Source organism: Musa acuminata, chromosome BXJ1-8 (genome assembly GCF_036884655.1).
Source record: "Musa acuminata AAA Group cultivar baxijiao chromosome BXJ1-8, Cavendish_Baxijiao_AAA, whole genome shotgun sequence".
In the NCBI taxonomy this organism is placed as follows: domain Eukaryota; kingdom Viridiplantae; phylum Streptophyta; class Magnoliopsida; order Zingiberales; family Musaceae; genus Musa; species Musa acuminata.
In genome coordinates this window covers 46,466,045-46,491,926 of record NC_088334.1, presented here as the reverse complement: position 1 = coordinate 46,491,926, position 25,882 = coordinate 46,466,045, and the positions used below count along the sequence as shown (strand labels likewise).

General features: G+C 41.2%; 3 protein-coding genes across 3 annotated transcripts; 1 reads left to right on the top strand and 2 right to left on the bottom strand.

The window, feature by feature from the left end:
* Positions 1 to 1,081: 1,081 nt before the first annotated feature.
* LOC103996298 (probable LRR receptor-like serine/threonine-protein kinase At4g37250) lies at positions 1,082 to 5,069 on the bottom strand. The gene is made up of 2 exons (XM_009417187.3): positions 2,462 to 5,069; positions 1,082 to 2,383 (listed from the first exon to the last, which is right to left on the bottom strand). The coding sequence occupies exons 1-2, from the start codon at positions 4,269 to 4,271 to the stop codon at positions 1,710 to 1,712; spliced, it is 2,484 nt and encodes an 827-aa protein (XP_009415462.2). The 5' UTR covers positions 4,272 to 5,069; the 3' UTR covers positions 1,082 to 1,709.
* An 8,807-nt stretch (positions 5,070 to 13,876) lies between these two features.
* LOC135586564 (protein KINASE OF THE OUTER CHLOROPLAST MEMBRANE 1-like) lies at positions 13,877 to 20,758 on the top strand. Its single transcript, XM_065080301.1, has 5 exons — positions 13,877 to 14,064; positions 16,210 to 16,602; positions 16,721 to 16,812; positions 16,889 to 17,362; positions 19,616 to 20,758. The coding sequence occupies exons 2-5, from the start codon at positions 16,243 to 16,245 to the stop codon at positions 20,556 to 20,558; spliced, it is 1,869 nt and encodes a 622-aa protein (XP_064936373.1). The 5' UTR covers positions 13,877 to 14,064; positions 16,210 to 16,242; the 3' UTR covers positions 20,559 to 20,758.
* A 360-nt stretch (positions 20,759 to 21,118) lies between these two features.
* On the bottom strand, positions 21,119 to 22,697 carry LOC135588252 (heptahelical transmembrane protein ADIPOR1-like). The gene is made up of 4 exons (XM_065080302.1): positions 22,371 to 22,697; positions 22,193 to 22,288; positions 22,028 to 22,085; positions 21,119 to 21,947 (listed from the first exon to the last, which is right to left on the bottom strand). Exons 1-4 carry the CDS (start codon positions 22,601 to 22,603, stop codon positions 21,264 to 21,266), a joined length of 1,071 nt encoding a protein of 356 aa, XP_064936374.1. The 5' UTR covers positions 22,604 to 22,697; the 3' UTR covers positions 21,119 to 21,263.
* Between the last annotated feature and the right edge of the window lie 3,185 nt (positions 22,698 to 25,882).

The following is a 25,882-nucleotide window of genomic DNA, read 5'->3' as shown; positions in this document are numbered from 1 at the left end:
GGTCAGAGTCAAGAAATCACGTTGGCTGACGTGGGGTTTCCGTGACAAAACGTGAATGAATCGAAAGGGCTCGATGAGATTATTATTATTATTATTATTATTATTATTATTATTATTATTATTATTATTTTGAGCCTAAGCATTTCAAGTTGGTAAGATATATCCTAAGATCGATAGAGTAGCTGGTGGTGATGAATGCATCTTGCATCTCTTGAACTAAGATCACATAGACATACAGTTTAAAAAGATTTTTGATGACAATAAACATAAGATAAATTGATGAAATTTCTAACTATATTATTTTCATACAGACACCTAGTGAAGCAATACGGTTAGCTGCTAATCGACATTTGATATATAACTGTCACATGATATAAGGATAAAAGGAGAAGATGAAGATCACCTCTACTTGTGTGGGTAAGAATTCAAGATAAATGATTATAGGTAATCACCTCCGCACAACCCCCTTCCTTTGTCACCCACGTGGATAAGAGGTCAAGGGAAGTTTGTTGGAAATGGTTAGAGGTTGTTTCCCTATATAATATTTTATGAAATATTTAATTCCTTTATAATTAAATATAAAAGCTCATGTTTAACACAATAAAAGATAATTTTTCTTTTTTTAGTTATTTATGTTCACACTCATATACCTCGAGTTACTTGGGCTTCGGAGGAAAGTCAATAAATCTTTTCTAACCTCGATCTTCGTATAAGTGACATCTCAAATTTCGATATTTTCACCTCGGACAATCCCGTGCATACAGATTTACATCACATTGGGTTAACAAAAACGTCAATGGCTCCTTTCTTCATCATCGTCCTACTTAGAAGTCTCATTCGATTCTATACCTCCCGGAGATTCGATGATATTGAGATGATTGATGTTTTACGCTACTCATTATGAAAGTTGTAACATGCAAAAATGATCCAATAAAACTATCCAAACAATCATTTTTAACCGTGCAAGCGAGCAACAAGCCTAAATTCGCATATTTTTACGTCATCTTTATCATCCTAAAATAGGCCATATCAAGGACAATTAATTTAGACGGAATAGTTAATAAATAATAGCAAATTTGCTTAAACAATCTGTTCCAGAAAATTGGTACAACAAATTCCTTGCTACAATTTGCTCGCACAGAAACTAGGCAATGACCAAATGTTAAGTTTGGGGAGAAGTCTTCCACCACTCTTTTCTTCTTCTCGAGTCCATTTCGGAGGTGATGGTCTTCCTCGAGTCCAGTAAGTACGTATTCCAGTTTGCACACCTGGAATTCTTGTCCCCAGTAACCATATATGGCCTGTTCATAAGGATCAATACCTACAGCCTCATCCTTCTTTGGTCACAGATGCTTACAGCATACACACCTCCACATTTGTGTTATGGTACTGGCGAAATGGGAGATCTAGAGAAGGCTTAATTATGGATGAGCGAGATCTGTGTTCTATGCACGAGGAGAGAGCAAAGAATCTGTACTGCTACAGAGTGGCAAGAGAGTGGCCCTCTTTATTTGTTGGTAGTAGCTTTCCAAGGTTGAATCCGGGGGCCATGGAAGAACCTTACCTTCGCGTTGCTGCTACCAATTCATACGAACAGTACGGTGTGCACGGCTTAATCGTTTCCAGAACAACAATAATCCCTTAAAGATTGAACGCATCAAAGACGAACAAATCAATGTTAATGGCGTTGCTGATTCTACAGGAGAAGGCTATGGATATGGGAGCGAAGAAGAAGAGCTGGAAGATATGTTCTCCAGCACCTGGACTGCGTCCTTCATGGAAGGCCTCCTCTGAGGCGCCATGGCACAGCAAGCGAACCCCAGCTTGAAGCAGCTCAACAGAGCCGCCTCCTTGCCTTCCACCTCCCCTCTTATGCCTGCGTCGGCCATCCTTAGAAGCCTATTCCTTTCCTCCACCACAAACCCTGCGTTCCAGTGACAGAGCTCCACCTCCGAGAACACTCTCCCGGCGATCAGCTCCAGCAACACCATCCCGAATGAGTAGACGTCCCACTTGGTGTTGGGTTTCAGGTTCCTCAGGGACTCCGGTGCTTGATACGGCCGAGGGGCGAATGTTAAAGCGGAGGAGCCGCCGGAAGGGCTAGCTCCGGTGGCCGCCGATAGATCCGGCAAACTGATGGAAGATTGCATCGACCGCTTACTCCCGAATTGCCGGGCCGACGTACCCACGCCGAACATCACCCTGTCGAGTCCGAAATCTCCGATCTTTGGCTCCATGTCCGAATCCAACAAAATGTTGCTCGGTTTGAGATTGCCATGCAAGCTCTTCTTTTCATGGATGTAGGCGAGCCCCCTCGCCACTCCTCTCGCTATTCTGAGTCGCGCCTCCCAGCTCAGATGCAACGGCGACGAGCCGAGCTTCTCTGCAAACAGTTAGGGAAATGCTTAGTACTGAAGCTGTTGACTCTTGACGGGGACAGCAGGGGATGGGAGACGCATACTGCTGAAAGAGATGTTGGCGAGGCTGCCACTGGGGGCATAGTCATGGATAAGGAGCTTCTCCTCGGTGCTCCAGTAGAACCCCCGGAGGCGGAGGAGATTCGGGTGGCGGAATTTGGCAATAACGCGGACCTGGGCGCCGAAATCCTTCAACTTGTCGATGACACCGCTCTCCCCTATCCGGCGGACGGCCAACGCGGTGCCGTCAGCAAGGACAGCCTTGTAGACGATGCTGGACGCGCTGGCGCCGAGAATGTAAGCCGAGGCTTTGAGCAGAGTCTCCATTTCCAGCTCGGTCTCGCCGTCAACCATGACGAGAGTAGCCCCCTGTTCCTTCTGCTGCGGGTGGGATTTACCATCCTCGCCCTCCTTCGTTCCCTTCGTCGCTTCTTCCTCTTCTGCCTCCGTCTCGGAGGATTCCGAGGTCTCCGACGTCTCCTCGGCGTCGCCTCCGTCCGCGCCTTTCTTTCTCAAGCAACAAGAGAACCCGCCTACTCCTTTGGATTCAGGGGCTGCCATTGTTGTTGTGGCTGTTGCTGCTGCTGCTACGGGTGGTGGCGGATCTTCCTTCAGCCCAACTTCTTTCTGCTGCTCTTGTGACCTCTTCTTCTTCACATGGTATACGTACAAGAACACAATGAAAAGGATCCCAATGACGGCCAAATCACCCACCGTGATCCCGATAACAGCCGCCGGACGGAGAGACCCTCGTCCTGCGGAGCTTTTCACGCTATCTGTCGGCGACGTCTCGTCCCTGTTCTCGGGTATCGCCGCGAAGGCCGGGGGAGACTTGGGCGCCTGCGGAGCCAGGGTGGAGGAATTAGGAGGGTAGGAGAGGGAAGACGGGATAGAGGGGATGGCGCACGGGTTCCTGAGCGGCCTCCCGCAGAGACTTGGGTTCCCCATGAACGCCATCGGCTTCTCAGCGGCGAAAGCGCCACCCTGCGGGATCTCTCCGGTGAGATTGTTGAACGAGAGATCCACCGTGGCACTAGCAGAAATACTCGCCCCCAGCTGCTGCGGGATCGCGCCGGTGAGGCGGTTGTAGGACAGGTTCAAGTACCGGACCCTCGGTCCACCCAGATCAGACGGTAAGGAGCCATTGATGAGGTTGGAGCTGAGATCCAAGTACTGGAGCCTCTCGAACCCACCACCGGGGAGTTCGCCGTACAGGAAGTTGTTGGCAAGAGAGACGACGGTGAGATTTGGCAGGCGAGAAAGGTTACCCGGCAGCCTGCCGATCAAAGCGTTGTCGGAGAGGTTGAGCACCTGCAGGCTGCTGCTCATGCGCCAGTCGAGCTCCGGAAGCTCTCCGGAGATGGCATTGTCGGCTAGCGAGAGCACCCGGACCTCGGAAGCGTTGAAGAGGGAGGCTGGAAGGGTGCCGTTGAGAATGTTGCCGGAGAGGTCGAGGTGGCGGAGGTGTTCGACGAGGCCGAGCTCAGGAGGGACGGAGCCCAAGAGCTGGGAGTTGGGCAGGACCAAGCTGATCACTCTGGAAGACGTGGGAACCTGTGTATTGCCACCACCATCACTCCTAGTATTGGTAGCAACAGTCCAGTTGAGAGCAGCGGCATCCGGGAAGCCCATGCACACGACTCCATTCCACGAGCACGGCGTGGCGTCGTAGTAGTTCCAGTCGCCGAGCGCGGCGAGGGGGTCGCTGAGGATGGAGTACTTGAACTTAAGCAGCAGCACTCCATCTTGATTGAGGCCCAACGCTGGACTGATCAGGAGAAGAAAAGATAGGAGCAGAGGAAGATAACTAGTGATCTGCCATTTGGTCTGGAGCCTACGACTTTGGGAGCTCATGTTGCCCGTGCTCCGGAGCAAATCATGTCTCAGTGACCGAGAGAGCAAGAGGAGGGTTGGAAGATTCAGCAAATTCTGGCCTGAAGAGCTTCAGCTATAAGCTAAGAGAGGAAGGCAAATGGAGAGGGAAGACAATACATTACTGGGGCTTCAACTGGGAGCAATGCATGTGACTGAGGTGTGTTGGCACAGGGGAAGAGGGGTAGAAAACTAAGGAGATTGGAATGGACTGTTGGAAGCTATAAAATAAGATCCACAGTTCATCAACAGGACCTCCATTGTGTGGAACAGCCTCAGATATTTTACCTGGACTCACTCAAGGAGAAGAAGAAGAGAGAGAGCTACTGATGGGACCAATTAATGGCATGCTTTTTGTAACCTTCTGTTCTGAGAGTAGACTGCCTTCAAGCTGGTTCAAGTCTCACCTATAGGGAAAGAAGGCCTAGAGAGGAATCCTGCTTGTGTTGGAAGGAGGACATGAGCAGCTTGATCTGCCGAACTAATGAAGAAGGTCTCATGGAACAAGTAAAGGAGAGAGAAGAGAGAGGGAAGAATGTACTGCTTGCTGGTGTTTTCCTGCTGTCTCTTCACGAGTTGCTGTACTGGTGACACAGTTATCTGAGTGAAGATCTGTTCAGGTTCTCAAAGGAGTAAGGTTTTTGTAGGGCCTCTTCTATTTCCTGTGGTTGTTTTATATGGAGACACTGAAGAGGCTTGCATGGACCACAAAGGCATTATTATGTGTGGATAGTAGAGAGAGAGAGATACAGAGAGAGAACCATGGAGTTAGGATGGGTAGACAATGGGAATCCTATGAGGGAAGCAGTAGCCCCATCAAGTGTTGGATGCAGGGAAGGTAGATGTGGACTGTGGTCATCACTTTATGTAGCTTTTCTTTTTGTGTTTTTGACAAAATTACTTTATGTAGCTTTTAGATGCAGAGAGTATTGACACAAACTTCTGCATTGTTTGGAGAAGCCACTGATGGCAGACAACAGAGAGTCTTGCTCCTTGTCTTGAGATAAAGTAGATTAGTCTCCTTTAATAAACCTTTATATGTGTTGGAGAGTAAATAAGGGGGTTGGATCACCCACCTATTCTAAGGCTCTTAAATTGCTTTTAACAAAGGATTATACTTGTGTAACTTGGTACTATTGATACTTTAATACTGAGGCTGCCACCTTCTTATCTGATATTTCACATGAATTGCTTTAGCTGCATAGTACAAATAGCCATTTGTTTGATGCATAGCTCAGTGTACTCTCTCTCTCTCTCTGTTAAGGTGATGTTGCAATTAGGTCTATCACTCCACTTGAGAAAAGAGATCTACTGATTTTTCACCCATCTTTTCATGTACAATACTATAATTCTACAGTCTCAGATTCTGTCCTTTGTGCATGATTGTGCCATCAAAGGAGAAGGTAATGTTACTCAATTATTGCTTCTCTCTGTGGAATACTGTATAATCTAGTGTTGAAGCAGGAACCAAAAGAATCTACTTGATTATGCATGTCTGTAAGAAAATAACAAGAACAGAGGAGATTAAAAAGAAGCTTAGAAATAGAAGTGCACTTTATTGTGTCACATAAGAGTTCAACAATCAGTGATACTTTAAACTTAGTTTGTAACCTCCACTTAATCCCTCATTATTATACATGAGCAAAGCCTCAGTTCTTCATTAAAAGAAAAGAAAGAACTCTGGTCTTAAGATTCAAAACTTCAGCAATTCATGTCTTTTTTATGGGCACAAAGAGTGTACATCTTGTGCAATCATAACATCATCTAGTAAAGCTTAATAATGGAAAATGATACTAGAGATCTGGTAGGCCTACCTCTTTCCATCACACATGTCCTCTGCCACCAACTACATGTGAACAGTAATATGGATGGTCTGATTGGGCAAGTTTTGTAGTCCTGCTTTAATGACATTTCTTGGTCAGTGTCATATACAACTCACTTGTGCTTAAGCTTAGACTTTCTGCAGCCTATTCTCTGTAGACTTCATTTGTCTGTTATGAGTACTTGCTCAAGTCATATCTCTCTCAAAATAGTCATTCCCTCTCTGTGATGCTACCCTTGTTGCTGTCTCACATATGAACTACTCACATGACATCTGAAAGAAGCAAGCAACACCAACTCTGCAATTTTATTAGGAACAAAGTGATGTTTATATGGATGTATGATCCTTCTCACAGTCTCATGTTACTACACTAATATGGCATCTTTTTGGCTGTATCATTTTCCACTCCATTTTGAAGTTTAGACAACAATCTCTCCCCTATCTCTTTCTTGCACAGCAGAAAGTAACGAAGGAAAAGGACCCATTAGACTCTCAACCCCTTCCATTTTACTGTGGATGGACCACCTTATGCGTGACATCTTGCAGCAAGAAGAAGAGATGTTCTTATCTTTTTTCTTCTGACACTTGTTTGTCTACCTTGGCATTTATTCTTGACAGAGTGTAGTTCTTGGCATGTGAAACAAGAGTTTGACATCCATTATTTACTTCCACTGTTCTTTTCTGAAGGAAAACACTCATTTCATGTGTCAATATAGATCCCAGTACAACTATGTGCCCACTAAGGTGATTGATCTGAACCAGCTTTTCACCCATTGTTTTCTGCTCATAACAACAGCAATGACAACATAAATGAAAAGAAATGTGAAGAAGCAGGACTGCATTACCTTTTTCAGAGAACAAACATCGTTTGATTGCGTGGAAGTTTAGTGTTTGACCAGAAGAAGGTGACTTCTGAGTTACTGATAGGACCTGATGATGGATGGCACTTCAGAACACTAAGTCCAATCTCACTGGACATGGCTGAGGTAGTGGCTCAGATAGCCAAGCTCTAAACTAATAATAGATTGAATTGTCATATATCTCATATGTGACATAATTCCATGTATATCTGCCTTGTGGTACCACTGCTACTTTGCCAGTCGAATTGTACCACCAGCATAGTTCCAAGAAAACAAGACAAGCGATCTTTACACTTCTGCTCCCCACCTTTGTCTGCTTTATCCGAACACGTGCAGAAGAAGTTGATCCATCTTAGCCAAAAGCCCCAATCTTGATCTTGATGGAGAGGGTAATGAAGAAAGAGGATATGGAGAACAAAGTCGAACACTTCATCAGGTGAAGATTGTTTCCATTACTTCTCATCAGAAAAAAGATGGACGTGATTTTAACCTGTACATCAATCCGTCAAGAATCTTCTCCTCCCTTCTCCGACGATTAGATAGCACAATGAGGTCGTAGGAATGGCCGTGTTAACTCTGCCCGCACTCGAGATCTGCTGATATCTACCAATACAACACGTCCTCTGCCACATAGTCTCGAACACTTGCCGTACCATTTTACCACATTGTTCTCCTCAACCTTGTGCAGCAAGCGAAAGCCCTGCGTCCTTTTGCTCCATGCATCCACCGAGATGGAGACGACACCGACGCATTGCCTTCCCCAAGTCCACGGCTTTCTTTGGGCTTCAGCACATGCTACTGTGACCGACTCAGTCCTCCGACACTGCGTGACAGTGGCACCCATAATCTATCAATCCTCTGCATGCCACCGGGCGACGTGACAAAAAGATGACGCAGAATGGAATTCCAGCTTGCTGTCAGAGTGCCAAAGGACATCAAAGCATTCACAATCGTTCATGCTAATTGACCACCAACATATCCTCCATCTCCACTGGAACAAGGGAAGACAACTGGCGTTGTGAAGCCAGTGGTTGTGATGAATCGCTTCATGGGAGCTTCATGGGGCGGTGGAATCTCAATGAGTTGCCACTTTTCCTAGCCTCCATGCCTTGTCTACTACGGACTTGTCCACTTTAACCCTTCTGCCAGTGATCTCTTCCCGGGGAAATCCATCACCCGTGACCGAAGAACCTTGCCAGTGAGGCCTACCACGACACATTACTGTGAGTTGGGAACAGTGATTTGCTGCAGAATAATTAGACGAATCTGCAGCTTCTCGCGTAGCTTAATTTACCGGATGGACAAATTCTACCGTTATCTACCTCATCATCAGGTACCCAAAAGCAGCAAGCTGTGAGGCACAGTAATGGCAGTCACAGATCATCATGTGCTCATGGAAACAAACATGGACAGTAGTGATCACGGAACAAACAGTTGCCATAAATCTTGTATCATCTCATCATCAGCTCGAGTAGAACATCCTCAATATGCAGATGCATTGTCCCCTACCTTCCGCTCAAATGACATCTAATAACTATTTGACACGGTACTAATTTAGATCAAATATACAAGTCTTATCGTTAGGCAACGCATCATTCGGCTGTGAATTAGCTTGTAGAGCTTGGATAGCCCAACATGAACTGAAATGGCAACTGCAGGTAATAGAAGGGAATGATGATGGTCTATTGACATCCACCGATCGTGCAGGGCCTTTGTTTCAGTTCATGGACAGAGAGGATATATACAAGACTATAGAAGGCCAAGTTCATGAATGGAATGTCTTGAATTGATTTATATGTGGGCTGAACCAATTGTTTGGGCCACATGGTTTGGACCTATGTACATTAAGCGTGTCAATTCCCCCGAGGAGCGAGCGTGTCAACTCCCCAAAGGAAGAATAATATGCTCCTTGAAGAGTACAAAGTCGAATTACTCGAAGAATATATATGATTGGACCTGAAAAATCGAGATATTTTCTTAATTAAAATAGTTTTTATTATTTATTTCAGAGAATATTTATGTTCATTCTAAATTAGATTAAGATGGGAAAATTAATTTTTTATATTCAATCGCTAGCCACCTGTTGGCCTCCTCATCTCTTTGCAACTTTTCATATCTTATATACCAATAATTAGATACTTTATTTTACTTAAGTCTACATAAGTGAATTGGATATTCGCTTTTTAACTTTTTAAATATCGTCACGTATTATTTAATATAGATAAAGTTTTTTTTTTATAATATTGGTTGATGTAATTTTTTTTTATCATATTCTGCATGATGAAAGTTTTATTTTCATTCGTCTAATATTATTCATTTTTATAATTTTAATATTTTAGATTTTTTTATTCTATTTTTTTAATTATTGTTATATATTTTAAAATATTTTTAATTAAGCATACGATCTGATCAGTGATTCAATGACCACATTATTTCCGTAATTTTTTTCCCTTTATTTCAAGTTTGAATAATATTATTATTTTCTAAAAATATCTTAACACATTCGTACCGAAGATAAGGACAAGAAAAATGATTAGCCCTCTTACCATTAACAAAATTATAGTATTGTTTTCGAGATAGATCATGTGGGGTACGAACAAATGTCATGATAATTTAGAGCACATGATAATTTAGTGATAGTGATAACTTAATCTTGTCTAATATAGAGCACATGATAATTTAGTGATACTGATGAGAACAAATGTCATGATTGGTATCGAATATTATTCCCTCGTTAAATGTAAAATGACTTTTATTATATATAAGTACATTGTGCATGTTTAGTATAGTATAGTAATAGGAAGAATATCGTTAGTCATCATTAATCATTATTCGATACATAATCCCTATATAACACCTAGGGTAAAAATAAAAAAAAGATAAAGGTCATCATCTATTTGTTTGTTCACATGGATAAAGGTACAAGGCAGACAATTGTTTGTTGCTCGCATGGATAAAAGATCAAAAGGAAGTTATTTGAGATGGTTAAATGTTGTCTCCCATTGAATATTTTATATAATATTTTACCTCTTTATAACTAAGTATAAAAGCTCATGTATGATATAATCATTTGCATCTACACTTATTAATATCGGGTTACTAACTTAGGTGTCGGAGAAACCATATTGAAAAACCCCTCGTGACCTCAGTCTTCGTACAGGTGACATGTTAAGAGCTTGATATTTTTACCTCGGATAACCCTACACACACGAGTCCAAACCATGTTGAGCTAACTAGGACGTTAATAATATCTTCATGTAATATTTTTGATACCAGAAGGAGAGCCCAATATAATAAGAACGCTCTATAATTGACTCTCTTAATGAACGCTTGAGCGAAGAGATTTTATTTTAGACCTACGGTACTTTCACTCAAAGGAGATAATAGCCACCAGTTTTGCACATAGATGCATTCACCTCATTGTAAACACTGATGTGATATTGATGTTTATTCAATAATTCAAGTATCTCATCCTTAGATATGACACTAAGCCACCTACTCATTCCCGTCAAGATATTTTTAAATCTTATTTAGCAATTATAGACACTAATAAACATGATATAGGTTGTCACTCTGCTCTTTCCCTAATTAGCTCAATAGGCAGTGCCACTAGCTTAACCGTGATCTTTGGCTTAACTGCTATATTGACACTGACACTCATCGAGGTTCCCCAATTTGATGTGGTGTTAACATCCCAAGAGCACACGAGACTTATCGAACTATTGGTCAAGGGGGCATTTCGGTCCCTAACTATGAAATTCAACGGACTACACCACTACTCTATCCTGTCTAAATCTGAGGCATAGTTAGTAAACACAATAAAGGATTCCCTACGATCCAACTGCAACATATAGATTGATATTCGGAGAAGATGTGATAAAAGTTCCAACAGTCAAAGAAGGAAGCTGGTCGACCCCACCGTAGGTCGATTGTTGTTCATCTAAAAAATCCAAGTGGAATTGATTCCAACAAACTTTCATCTCCCTTCCTTAGAGGCATTCGATGGTAATTACAACTCGATAAAGCACTTTGTAGTTTTCTGCACCCAAATGTTGTTGTATGACACTTTAGACGCTTTAGTATGTCACACCTTTCCGACCACAATAAGAGGCCTAATACGAGAATGATATACCCTTCTAAAGTCACTTTTCATCAGTTCTTTTACCCAGCTTGTGAGGAAGTTTGAACTTCACTCGCTTGAGAACATATACCCATGGTATTTAGTGGTAATACTCCTAAGACTCAAGTAGGGGAAGGAGAAAATACTCACAGACTATGTCACTCAATTCACGAATGAGATCCGAGGTGTGATAAATGTCCATATATTACTCATAATATAGACCTTCATGATGAAGCTTAAGCCCTCTTGTTTTTTATGAACGTTGATAAAGACATTATCGATTACTATACTTGAGGTACTTTAAAGGGTCAATCAATACATTACCATCAATGTAATAGTTTTCGGCAAGTGTGAGGAGTTATGCAAGATGCCGAAGTATGAGCAACCACAATCAACCCCCAACCTGAGGTCACTAAGCAAAGAAAAAATGAATGATCTGAGTTACCTCGTCTAAGGTTCAAGCTGACCCTCCCTTAATATAACTAAAACTGAAGTTTTTTATAGATAAAGAAGAAGGGATTCTTAAAATATCATTATCCGATGAAGACCTCATAGGTGAAAAGAGGCATGTTCAAATACTACTAGTTCCACCGGAATTATGATAACAACACAGAGGATTGTCTTAACTTAAAAGAACAGATTGAAGAGCTCATATATTATGAATATCCCAAATGATTCATTCGAAAAAACTAAGAACTCTCACCTCGATCTCAAGGGTTAATGGAGAGGTAAATTGATATTATCATTGGTGGACCTACCTTAAGAGCATATAGCTTTTTTGGTTATAAGACTTATACCTAAGCTTCTATTGAAAAGTGCTTGAGAATGGAGGATAACTGAGAGATATCTTTTAAGGAGAAAGAGACACAAAGGTCAGGAAACTGATCTCTCTTTTTCTGCCCAAGGTAGGGAGGTTTGACACTCAAGCCTCATTGTAGCTCACGCCACCACCAAGCCAAGGAAGTCAAGAAACCTAACCCCCTTCCTCTACCCAAGGTAGGGAGCTCGGGTACCCAACTCTTTCTTTTGTCGTTATCTAGCCATTGAGGTTGAGAAACTCGACCCCTCTCTTTCATCTAAGGTCGGGAGGTCAGACATTCGACCTTCTCTTTTCATTGCTAATAACACATTGAGGTCGAGAAACCCACCCCCCTTGTTGTCAAGGTGTGGAGGAGGGTCGAATTCACATCGATAAGAATTAATCTATTTCTGAAGAGGACCCATCGATGAGGAGTGACCTCTCACCAAGACATGGAGGTTAGGTGCCTTAACCCTCTCCCCCTCATTGTCGAGGCATGGAGGTTGGGCGTCCTAACTCCCTCGCTCCCAAGGAGGGCCTATCAATGAGGAACAACTCTTTGCCTAGGGACAAAGGTCATTGATGCAAGGTGCGAGTTGGGCACCCTCGACCTCATATTTCTGAAGAGGTCCCATCGATGAGGAGTGACCTCTCACCAAGACATGGAGGTTAGGTGCCTTAACCCTCTCCCCCTCATTGTCGAGGCATGGAGGTTGGGCGTCCCAACTCCCTCGCTCCCAAGGAGGGTCTATCAATGAGGAACAACTCTTTGCCCAGGGACAAAGGTCATTGATGCAAGGTGCGAGTTGGGCACCCTCGACCTCATAGGCGTTTGTTTGATGTGTGAAGTCGTAGAATTAATCGAAGAGGCATAAACTTAACATATCAAATAAACTAAACGTCGTACTTTATATCTCTTTTACAAGAGCCCCATAAAGCATACCTTTCGAGGGGGATAAATAATAAAAAGAATATCGTCAGCTAATCATTATATAACATGTGGCCTATGTGTAACACCTAAGTTAGAAAGAGAAGACAAATATCACTCTCTACGTATCTGCCCACATGGAAGGGTCCAATATATGCGATTGTATGTTGTCTTCTCTTGTCGCTTGTATGGATAAAGATCAATCGAAGATTATTTGATACGATTCGAGATTATTTTCCTATAGAATATTTCATAAAATATTTCATTCCGTTATGTTGAAATATAAATACTCATCTATAGCGTAATAAAAAGATAATTAATTTTTAATCTCTCGTATCCATAGTATTACTAATTTCGTCTTCCACCAAATTTCTTCACATTTTAAGAGTTTTATATTTTTATCTTAAAAGTATTTCGAATAATCTTTTATATATATATATATATATATATGTCATATCTTCACATCTTTTCAGAACATAGCGTGACAGAAACGATGAAACGGACGGCACAATTTCGAGAGAACCCGAAGGATTTATAGCCGTCTGATCCCACGGTTGGGCGTGTTGGGTGTCAAAAACAAAAGATTCCGTAACGTAATAACATCGCTTTTCGTACCCGTTGAGGTCTTAGTCGAATGTACCACGTGTGGGACCCGTCCGTTTCCTCCAGCTGAACGGAACATAGTTTAACGAGCGACGGTGAAATGGTAGGCGAAAGCATTTCTTGCGGAGTCATCGTATGGCACGAACAAAAGAGCCCATTTCACTTTCTTGAAAGCCAATCAGATACCGTTCGTCATTAACATTCGGACTAAGTTCGATGCGCTCCGTGGGTCCCACAGGGAAAACAACGGTTTCTGAGAGTCCATTTCACTTTCTTCAAAGCCAATCAGATACCGTTCGTCATTAACATTCGAACTAAGTTCGATGCTCTTCGTGGGCCCCACAGGGAAAACAACGGTTTCTAAGAGAATTTTAAGCAACAAAATGAAACGGCTCGTTTGATGAGATCCGTTGTAACGCGCACCTCCACCTGCTATAACTTCGCTTCGCCTCTCTCTCCTCTCTCTCCGTTCTCCTCGAAAAGTTCGGTCTCGGGTTCTCCAAATCGTTCGTTTCCCTTCCAAGATTGTCTTCGAGCGCTCCGTATTTCTGCTTTTGCTGAGGCGTTTGGATCTTTTGCTCGGTTCTTTCAATTAATTGGTCAGTTCGTCGACATAACTTGGTAGGAATTTGGGAATTTCTAGGTGAGCGAGTTGGTTTCAATTTCTCCCTCTGTTTTTTCCTTTTAGGTTTATTCGATAGCATATATTGTCTTCAACCGCTTTTTGGCATCTGTTCCGACATCATTTGATAATGGAGTCGGCTTTTCGTGTGAATTGCTGATCATAAATTAGGTCAATTATACGGAGTGGTGGTCCATTCTATTGTGAAAATTTTGGTTTTGATTTTAGTTTGGTACTTGTTTCTTTGAGTTATTCAGTCTAGCGAGCTTTTTGAGTTCTTCGTCCATCATGGGCAATTACGTGCGGTTTAACTAGTGACAGATGTAGCGGGTTGATGCAAAGTTACAGTAGATAGACAGTATCTTAGTGTGATGCAAAAAGAGCTTTTTTGCAGCTGCCAAATATTTTTTGGGGTTGGCTCACGACCAGATAAGAAAATATGAATCATGGCATCTCCTTTTGCATCTTACGTGGTTCAATTGACGGGAATAATCTTTCCTCTTGAAGGGGTAAAGGTGCATACATTAACTCTCTCTAGACTCTGGATCAACGTCTTGTTATATGCCCAGACATACTAACTTCTGGAAGATTTTAATGAAGAAAATCTAAATTTACTCACACGCTCGCTTAGTAAAAGAATTTGTTGGATTAACATAAATGCTCCAACAATAAGTAAAATTTCATCTTTCCATGTTAAATCAATTTTTCTTCGGAGCAATAATACATAGCACAACTCAGATGCTGGACTTAAGAAATTCAGCCCCAGATTTGGCACACATCCAGATTATATGAGGGGGTGGGGTTGGTTTTGGTGCTCTTTAGATGCGTGCAACATCTCTCGAGTCTTTTCTTATGTTGGCATGCAGTCATGGTATGCAGCAATTTGACTGCTTTGTGTTGTCCTTGTTGACAAGCCATGATAGAAAAGTTTGGTTTTTCTGTTGTTCCATATTTAGGTTTGGTATTTGGTTTTACTTTGGTAGCTGATGGTAGTATTCTAAAGATTTTATGGTCCGAGCTTGTTGTTAAGGAACTTGGTAAATTCCATGGTTTCCAGGGTTTAGTCAGTTTGCTGCTTTAATATGTAAATGTCAACTCATGCAGATATGATGTAAATCAGTGATGAACTGTTTCTATTCAAAGCAAGAGTATGAGTTTAAGACTGGGAAAAAGTAGAAAAATTTCTTGTTTCATACTTACGTTACTGTGATTTAGATGCCACAAAATCTTTTATTCAAAGCTATAGTATGAGTTGGAAAACTAGGAAAAAGTAAAAAATTGTCTTGTTTCATGTTTACGTATCTGTGATTTAGATGCCACAAAGTCTTTTATTGCTCGATATTTTGTTCTGGCTTATTTGTTATCTGTTACTAGTAATAATTCAAGTCAATTTGTCAACTGTTTAAGTCATGATTATATTACATGAAAATATATTTGGAAACACAGTGGGATTTAGTTAAATATCCACTCCTATTTTTTCTGTGAGTTTTGATAATATTATGAAATATTTTTTTAAATAAATATGAAAAAGGAGGATGGTTCTTTGGTCAGCAATGTGGTTGGACTCATGTTGTAAAATCTCATTTTGTATCTTAACAAGAATTTTGCAATAGAAGAATTCTGGATTGGAAAGAAGATCCTTTGTTTCCTTGATGGGAAATAAGGTAACCTCACAAATGAAAAGAAGAAAAACAAAACAACAGTTCATCACATCTATGCTTGAAAAAAAAACGAAATGTGTAATGTGAACATGTGTCTACCTTTCGAGTCAAGGTATTGATGCATTCTATAGCCCTTCAATTCCACAACTGCAAGTTGAGGAACTAATGCATGTTTTATTCTTTTATACCCTTGACTTTCTGTCATTACAACTTATTTTGGTTGTTTACTTTTAAAATTTAGAGATTTTGCAACTTATTTTGGGTTGAGATCTTTCGTTCTGACATTCATGGAATAATCTATTTAGTCTTGTGTACTGTAATGGTGCTGACAATTCTCGGCAGCACTTCAGATGGTATCACACTTGGTACATACTATTTTACATGTTGAGAATGCTACCAGTTTGTTATTTATGAAAATTAGGTTGGATAGATATCCTGCTACATTCTTTACTTTTCAATTCCTCATTTAGTGTATGCTCTAAAATATGTTGAGTCATGTGGTCAGGTGAAAGATATAACTGTTGTACTAGTTTGAGCAATGGCCGGACAAGCTGCAAGCTCACTGTCTGAATCATTTGAGTATATGCTGCTTGAGGGAGATCCTTATCATCTAAGGGCCGTTGTATCAACAAGTCTTAGTAGGCCATGGCTTGATTCCAACATGCTGAAACTTAAGCACAGGATAGGACGAGGATCTTTTGGTGATGTTTGGATTGCGACTCATCACCAACATACTGATGACTACGAGCACTATCATGAAGTTGCTGTAAAAATGTTATACCCTATAAAGGATGATCAGATTCAAACTTGTTTAGCCAAGTTTGACAAGATATTCTCCAAGTGCCAAGGGCTAGAAAATGTTTGCTTTCTTCATGGTGTTTCACTTCAAAATGGAAGAGTAAGTTGATAATCTGATTTAGGCATTATACATGTTGGAGTTTTGGTGAAGGAAACTTAGTGAAAAAAAAAAAATTTATAGTGTAAACACTGGAAATGTGTGTTGAATAATTTTACAGGTCTGCATTGCTATGAAATATTATGAAGGATCAATAGGTGACAAGATGGCCCGTCAAAAGGGTGGAAAGCTTTCACTTTTTGATGTCTTAAGGTGCTACTGTAGATGCTGGAAATACTGTTTTCCTCATACATTAGTTGAATATGGTGTTAACAGCTATTATCTGCAGGTATAGTGTCAATTTGGCCCAGGGAGTGTTGGATCTCCACAGAAGAGGGTTTCTGCTCCTCAATCTTAAGCCTTGCAACTTTCTTCTTGACGAGCATGATCAAGCAATCATAGGAGATTTTGGAATACCACTTTTACTGCATGGACTTACATTGCCATCTTCAGACCTGGTTCAAAGACTTGGTACTCCAAACTACATGGCTCCTGAACAATGGGAACCAAGCATCAATGGTCCAATCTCATTGGAAACTGATTCATGGGGGTTTGGATGTAGCATTGTGGAGATGCTAAGTGGTGTACAACCTTGGCGTGGTAAGTCACCTGATGAAATATATCAACTAGTTGCAATAAAGAAGGTAAAGCCAAATATTCCTCGTGGCTTGCCTCCAGAAGTGGTCGATATTCTTTATGGATGCTTTGAGTATGATTTTCGAGATCGTCCTTTAATGGTGGATATTTTGTGTGCATTTAAAAGGTAAGTAACCGTTCCAGCATTAGATGCTAAATGTATTGGTCGTGCCATTGTAACTCAAAATTTTGTTTAGCATAGATGTTAAATTTATGATACTGTTCATATTAAATGACTATTCATCCTACATGTGCGTGTCATCTGTTACTTATTTTATTCTTTTTTATGTGAGTGAACAAACTGATGTCAGATTTTTTTAAAAAAGAAATTTAGTGTCAATAATGCTTGGGTTTTATTAGGAGGATTTTAACTGTATTGGGAAGCAAATTCTTGGACTAAAGGTCTTTTATGTATTCCCTTTTATAAGATTGTTTATGGCTTATCGATATCTCTTAATTTAATAAATGTTTGTTTGAAAAATCAAAGTGCCTTTGTGTGTGGTTTCATCATGTCAGGAGCATCTTAGTGCTTTTTGGTCTCTCATCTATTATTATTTCCATTTCATGTTGTAGAGAGTTTACATGTGGACATGGATTAAATGGTAGCTGCAACTTTTATGTGTTCTGACAGAGTTAATTGATACACAAAGGCTATCCTATAACTCAGTTGCGTGCCAAGCACATGCTGGCTCTAAGGCAGCATGGTACCACTCCCTGTGCCCAGCATGTGGAAAAGATTGATACTAGTGCTTGAGCAATGTATTCAGCAACATATTTTACGTGTATATGGAAAGCTTACCACAGCATCAAAAATTGGACCAGGACAACAATCTTTGGCAGATACTTCTAGCTGAATTTTAGAGTTATTTTCTTTTCTCTTGTTTATTGCATTTCCCCATTGTTCTTAGGTGCTACCTTTTTGACCATTCGTGAGACTGCTTTTCCATTATCATATGTTGTCCTATGTTTTCCTTTACAGTGTCATTTTCTTCATGTTTTACATAGAAATACCAAAGGTTTTCCTTCTTTATGAATCTAACAGCACTGTCATTCATCTTTCTTCAGTCCTTGCTTGTGAATGTACTCTTTCATCCATTATAATTCCAGATGAAGACCTAGTCTGTTGGTCCAATAACATCATATGTTTTTATTTTTGGAGAGGGTTTACCTAATGATGCTCAAGTAGAACATTTAATTATCATTGAAACTTAAAACTGATTTGTTAAGAAATGTTCTTTATAATGGTGTTGATTGACATGACTTGTTATATACTTTTGTGTTGGATGCGGAGGTTTAGTTGTTGGCACGTATTTTTTTTGTCATGTTATAATTTTGGGATTTGTAATGTTCCACTTAATGGTTGTAATGGAACTTCAAAGTTATTTCCATGTGAATGAGCTATTTATTTCTAAGGCATGTTGTAGACTTTTGTAACTTGAACTTAAATGAAATGGCTCTTATGGAAACTTTGTGTCTACCTAGTTATCATTTGTTGATCACTTTATGCAATATCTCCTGTTATTCAATATCTAATCAGTAACTACCATGTTTGACAATTAAAGCTATATTTGTAATCGAGACATTTCCATAATGGGGAAGGCAAATCATGATTTCTGATCATTAAACAATGACATGAGGCCATTAAACTGGTTTATAGTACTTTGTTGGTAGTGTAATTGCTAGGAAGTCATCCATAATGAATGTTGATTAGTGAACTGCATAAGCTACTTCATGCTGATCTGTTCATGAAGATAAGGAGAATCATCAATTTTCTTTCTCAACTGTGTAAAGTATGTCTTTCCTGAACTTAAAATATGATCAAAGAACAATATTTTCACATTAATCGAAGTTTCCTTGTATGGAAAATTTTCCGACCCGCTGCCATTCAGTAATAAGGCATGCTCATGATTTTAGTTGTTGGATTGATGTGGTTAGAAATTTATTTAATAACATTGTTATCAAACAACCATTAGGGTTGCAAATGGTCTCCAATGCTTTAGCAAAATGTTACAAGTGTGAAATAGTTTTTAGCAGGTGTGCTTGGATTTTTTTTTTTTTTTTGTCTACAGGGTGAATTAACCTTAGCAAGTGCAAACTGTGTTTTCATTTTTCAACATCTAATTTACGTCATTGATCTATGAGTTATGATTAAGCCAAACTCCTACCAAATTGTGAAAATAATATTTAGTAGTAGCAACTAAATCTATGCTCATGATTATGAGCCCTTGTAACATTTATTTGGATACTTATATTTTCCAGCATGCTCTCATGCTCGGAGGATAGTTCTCCTGAATCTAATGACAACCTTTTACAACAGTTGACTTTCTGAAGAGAAAAAAAATGGCAGATCTAACCTTTCATTGACTCTTCTTTTTTTCAGTTGCGAGGGTGCTGTTTTTAACGAGAATGATTCTGATTACCAGATGGCAGGAAAACGTTACACCAATTGGTCACTCCTGAAGGACGAACTTCAGATAGGTGACACTGTCCGCTCTAGAAAGCCCAAAAACTCATGCAAACCAGAAAGCATGGAGATCCCAGAGGGAAATGTTGTTGGTAAAGAAGCTGATGGTGACAGCAATGGTTTCATTCTTGTCAGGATTCATGGATTTCACAATCCTCTCAGAGTGCACTGCTCCATGGTCGAGAGGGTGACATATGGCTTTGCTGCTGGTGACTGGGTACGGGTAAGGAATGAGGACAAGAAGAGGTCTCCAGTTGGCATTCTCCATAGTATAGAGCGTGATGGAAGAGTAACAGTTGGTTTTATCGGGATGGACACTCTTTGGCATGGGCATTACTCGGAACTTCAAATGGCAGAATCCTACTGCGTTGGTCAGTTTTTGAGGTTGAAGGCAAGTGTCTCTAGTCCCAGATTTGAGTGGCCATATAAACGAGGCAGCGGGTGGGCGACTGGTAGGATCGCTGAGGTTCTTCCGAATGGTTGTCTCGTGGTTAAGTTTCCAGGCAGATTTAGCTTTGGAGAAGCCAGCAGATTTCTTGCTGACCCTTGGGAGGTGGAAGTGGTAAGCTTTAAGACATGCGAGGGAGTGGTAAAGAAGTACCAGCACCTTGAAGACTTCCATTGGGTTGTGAGGCCATTGGCCATTGCTTTGGGTTTGTTCACAGCTTTAAAATTGGGGCTTTTTGTTGGAAAAAGCTTCGGCAAGTCGAGCAGGAAGAAAGCTGGGAAAGTTAGCATCTCTGGACAGGCAGGAAAACAGCAGCAGCAGCAAGACATGCAGAATGCTACTAATCCAGTGTGGCTTCCTCATTCCGTGTCAAATATCCTCTTTAGAGAAGGTGCTCATCCTGCTAAATGATGCCACATTCTCCTTCTCTAATCTGTGGAATGGCTCTTTCCCAACCAAAACTCATCGATGTACATAAGACCGATCATAGATCTTCGAGTTATCCTTCACATCTTGATGTAAATATTCTCTTTAGCTGATGTCGGTTCTGTCATCACAACAGAACTCCAGATTCCATGTTTTCAGCACAAGATTGATCTGTTTGACATTTATTTCTTTGGTGCCAGCAGTGCTAGTTATGGCCCTCGGTACTTATTCTTGCTGCTGGATTCAAAAGCATTGTTTGCTTTCTGGTGAGGTACTTTGTTCTTCCTGCTGATCAAGGTGTTTACGTATGGATATGGATGGATTCATTTGCTTTAACATCACAGGACAAGGATAAGTGCGTTATCAGCTCACTTGCATTTACTGCAAGAGCGCAATAAGAATCTCATTTAACATATATGTTTTTTAGGACATGTATTTTAGGACATCGAACGCGCGTGGAACAATAAGAATCTCATTTAACATATATGTTTTAGATATGTATCACCATAATTCTTTGGAATTAATTTGTGTAATAAATAATCATCTGATCAAACCTTTCATTTATTAGAATACAAGAATTAAAATTGCTTAGATCAATACACCTTGAATCGTATGAGAAGTCATTTCATGTTTGTTGCGAGAGCTATAGCTTCCTCTATAGTCCCTCATCACCATCAAAGAATGTAGAGATCAAGGCGTGCCACAGCCGACCTCGTCGCGCCAACGGAGGAAGACGACGGCCGCGCCGTAGTGCGACAGCGCCCCGGCCATCACGAACACATGGAATATCTGGTGGCTGTGGCCGGCGAGGTCGAACCAACCGGGCTTCCACCGTTCCGGCACCCTCGTCACGTAGAAGACGGTCCCTGTCAAGTAGGACACGGCCATGGCCGCCTCGTACGCCAACGTCACGTTGCGTCGCGGCTCGTCCCAGTTCACGACGGCCGCGTGCACGGCGGGCACGATGCCGAAGAGGCCCATCCCCGAGAAGAGCAAGGCACGGTAGGCCCGGAACTTGCCGGTGGAAAGATGCGGCGAGAGGAGGGTGAAGACGGTGACGAAGCCCATGGCGGAGATGGCTACCAGGTAGGTGAGCTGCCAATGGGGATCGCACTGGAAGATGTAGTGGATGGGGGGGAAGAAGGAGGTCACGATCATGACGGCGATGCCGACGTAATCCATGCGGAGGAGTAAGATATTGAGGCGGTGGGAGTGGCAGCAGAGGAGGTGGCAGGAGCTGCTGCAGAGGAGGCAGAACATGGAGCCACCGAGAAACACGAAGAAGGGCCATCGCACTGCCGCCGGCGGCGGCAAAGGAGATGAGGTGGCAGCAGTTTCAGAGGAAATGTACAGCTTAATGAACGCCGCTGCTTCCTGTTCACAACCACATCCATGGAGAAGACATCCAAACCACAACATTACTCCGTAATCAAGGAAACGACACACAGACTTACTCCAAAGAAATTTCCCAGATCGCAGGAGACATTCTCCACCGCACTTGTAGGAATCGACCTGCACCCAATTAACAACCTCATAAGCCAGAGGAAGAATTCAAGAGATTGGATTCATTACCATGCTTCGATCAATCAAACATAAATTGAGTATTAAGATATAGTCACCAAGCAAGATGCCCGAGGAGTTGAGCCACTTGTGGCACATGACGACTGAGATGCAGTAAAGTGAGCCCCAAGAACACCAGGAATCCCAACAAATGTCTGTACCCACAACACCCACAAAGATCTAAGCGTGGCGTTGAAGGCAGAAAGATGATGTCAGAAAAGGGAGCGTTGCACATACGTCCAGATGTTGACGGTCTCGTTGTGCCAAGAGAAGAAGCTGAGCAGTGCGTTTTTGATCGGCCACTCCGCCCTGTAGTAATCCCGTATGAACTCGTTCTCCTTCATGTACTCCGGCAGCTCCTCGTACCTCAACAGCTTGTATTCCTTCTCTTGCTTCCTCCGACCCTTTCCCTTCCTCCTCTTCCCCTCTAGCTTTTCCTCCATGACCACATGTTGGTCCTCGGAATCCATCACTCCTCCCTTCTCCTGCTGCTGCTGCTGCTGCTGCTGCCTGTCTGGGGGAGCTATAAGAGGGAGGGCCAGTTCACAGGTTTAGAGACACAGAAATTAGAGCTGGTGATGGGCCTGAGATTGCTGTTATTACGTAATTAAATGTAGCTGAGCTACCAACCATCCACCTCATCTGTCGCATTTATAATATCTGCTCCACGTACCGTCTGTTGACGACGACTTGGATTTCGTTCTACTCCACACGCAAAGAACTCGAGGACCATATGTTGATATGCATATCAACTACCTCATGGATGGTAATGATTTATCCTCTCTTCTCGTCATCAAACTTCCATCACAGAACGTAGTTGAGCACAGTTGGAACTAAATCAGCATATTTGCTGCTGCTGCTTCTTCTTTACTATATTAAACCCATGATCCAAATTCCACCCAGGATTGCAGGTCGCAGCTGTTGCATGTGTAAGCAGAGATTGAAAAGAGAAGATAAACTTCAAAAGAGTCGAATGACATATATCGAGCTCGATCGAGCCTAAGTTTTTGAGTTGAATTGATGTTTGACCCTTTGATAGATTCAGAAAAAGCCTCAAAGCTAACACCAACATATCCTACTTCAGAAATTGAAATGAAATGCAGAGAGATTAATTGAGGAGAAGAAAGAGACGCAAAGAACCGTAAGTCAGAACCGATCAACAAAGAGTGTCTTCCAAGTCTCCGTCGTGCTTATTGTGTTCTCAGATGCAGGTGAGGGCAGTTGGAAGCCGAAAGAAAGAGACGACCGACACGGATAGCCAACCCTCAACGCCATGTATTTATGCTTGGAATGTGTGTAGGTTAGAATGATGAGCTCAAAGGAGGGAGGTTTTGGTTCTGCATCACAAGTGCTTCTACTGTCCTCGACCTCTAAGATCATGACGAGGGGATCGTTCCAGGAATCGTGCGTTCGGTGGACCTTTTTTGACTCGTGAATCATGCCAACAACTAGACGGAAGGCATGGCTTTTTGACTTGCCAACAGTCGTCTCCTTGCACACAACTATGGTTTGTTTATCTGATGCAATTAAATGGATCTAATCTGATTATTTCGTCAACAAAATTCTCTTATACAAGATAGAAACGAAACAATGGAGACAGCTTCGACATGGCCACAAATCTCAGCTCCTTTTTCTCTCAAATAAGGCATGAGCAGCATTAACAATGAAACGATCATATTTAGAGCCATCCCAATCTATTCGAGGTGCTAGTCTTGATGGTGATTTGATGTATCTCCTTCTCCGATTAAGATTCATACTAATCCACACGAAATATTCATGTGGGAGCAGTGAAGATAGAAAAGTTATTGTTAAGAGACTGATCTCGATAAGAACTGAAAGAGTTAGGTTACATACATTAGATTAGATTTGACCCACAACTTCATAATTGAAGTCGACAGCTATCTCACCTGTGCAATAATATGCTAATCAATCCGATTGTCTTACTACAACTGCATATAAGGGGGAGAAATATCTATCGATATATTTGATTATTTATTGATTGTTTGACCGCATTGAATAGCAGCTATACATTAGCTATACATTAAGATTTTATGTTACAAAAGTTAATATTCTTTTGTGTTGTGCCATGCAGAATTATGATATCAAGCAATGTTTGATTGGGAAATCTTAATCAAACTAGAAGATTCATACCTTTAGAGTCTCATCCTAATTCAGAAATCGTTCATTTATTGAATTCAGATTGATTTTAATTGGAAAGCTTCTTAAAGCAGGAAGGATACTGAAGCTCGAGTTCAACAAATTGCACTCGTTGACTTAATGAATCATCATCAGCAAAGACTAAGACTGAGTCACCAAAAAGCCATGATGTTCCATGTTGGACATACTTCCCATGCAAATTTAGTTTCAGACTGTGTTGTCAACTTCAAAATCATATAATCTAAAGAAGCACAGGCATTGACAAGATAGGGAAGCAGCATATGAAATGGTAGATTAAGTAATAAATAAACAAACAAACAAACAAAAAAAAATCAGGTTTTAATAGTGCTTTTCCTTTCCAAATATAGTGAAAATACAAATTTATAATGTATTGAAAGGTGTTACAGATATACGAATAAAGCTATGAGGTCAACTATATGAATCTCTTGTCACCATTAAGATTCGTAGAAAATCATGTCTTGTTAAATTAAAAGTATTTAAAAATTTATTTGTAGTTTATATTAATGTCTTTCTGGGCATTCTTTTATAGAGAGTTAAAGGTTTCAAGTATTTCCAAGAATTTTTAATGTAATAAAATAAATCGACGCCATCAAATTCACCGATATTAATGTAAACAAACTAATATTTGCATTACTATGAAATAAAAATAAAATATCTATTAATATTTGAGAAAAATAATATGGTTTATTCCCTAATATGAAATCAAAAGAATCTTTTGTAATCCTCAAATATTTAAAAGAAAAGTGATTTATTTTTTCAATTTAACATGAAAAATGTTACTATTCAAAAATAAATTCTCCAAATTAAGTCATTCTTCTTATCATCCTATATGGCATCTAAGACAACCTTATCACAGGTGTGAGTAACGTACCAGAGAAGGCCGAATCAGCTCGCGCCACGTGACGTGATACAACTGCCACCAATGCCGACACCAACAACGATAACACCGCAACAGCAGCTGCTGGTGACCGAAGTGTCGTCGACAACCGATGGGGCAAGACATAAGATGAGAGAGAGAGAGGGCTTCGCTTTGGGTCGGGTCTCCATCTCTCCTCTCGAGCATTCTATCGAACAAGAGGAGGGTAGCACCGTTTCTCACCCAACAGTCCACCGACGTGCCGTGTCGGAAGGCAGATTTAACAGGAAGAAAGCAAAAGGCACGAACCTGCCTTTGTAGGGCGATGCTCGCAGTGGTAATACACCTGCCGACACCAGCAGGACCGAGCTAAAGAAGAAGATGCAGGAAAGCCGAAGGAGAGTCTAAACCACACATCGGGTTGAAGCTTCTCCTGCTATTGGCGTCCGGTCTCCAGTTTCTGCGTTGACTGGATTTGGATGCATGAAGCACTCACAAATCAGCTTAATTAAGGAAAAACTATGAATGATTCCCCTACGAAGAATTGACACTGTTCAATTTGACCAAGAAAATCCATCAGAATATTACACCATTTCTGCAACTACTCATCTTAAGCAAACAAATCTTCCACAAACATAACCAAAAGAAACCTTCTTGCCACTGTAAAAAGGCATGAGAAGGTTAATTGCTAATAAGGAACTCCAAAGCCGGAGCG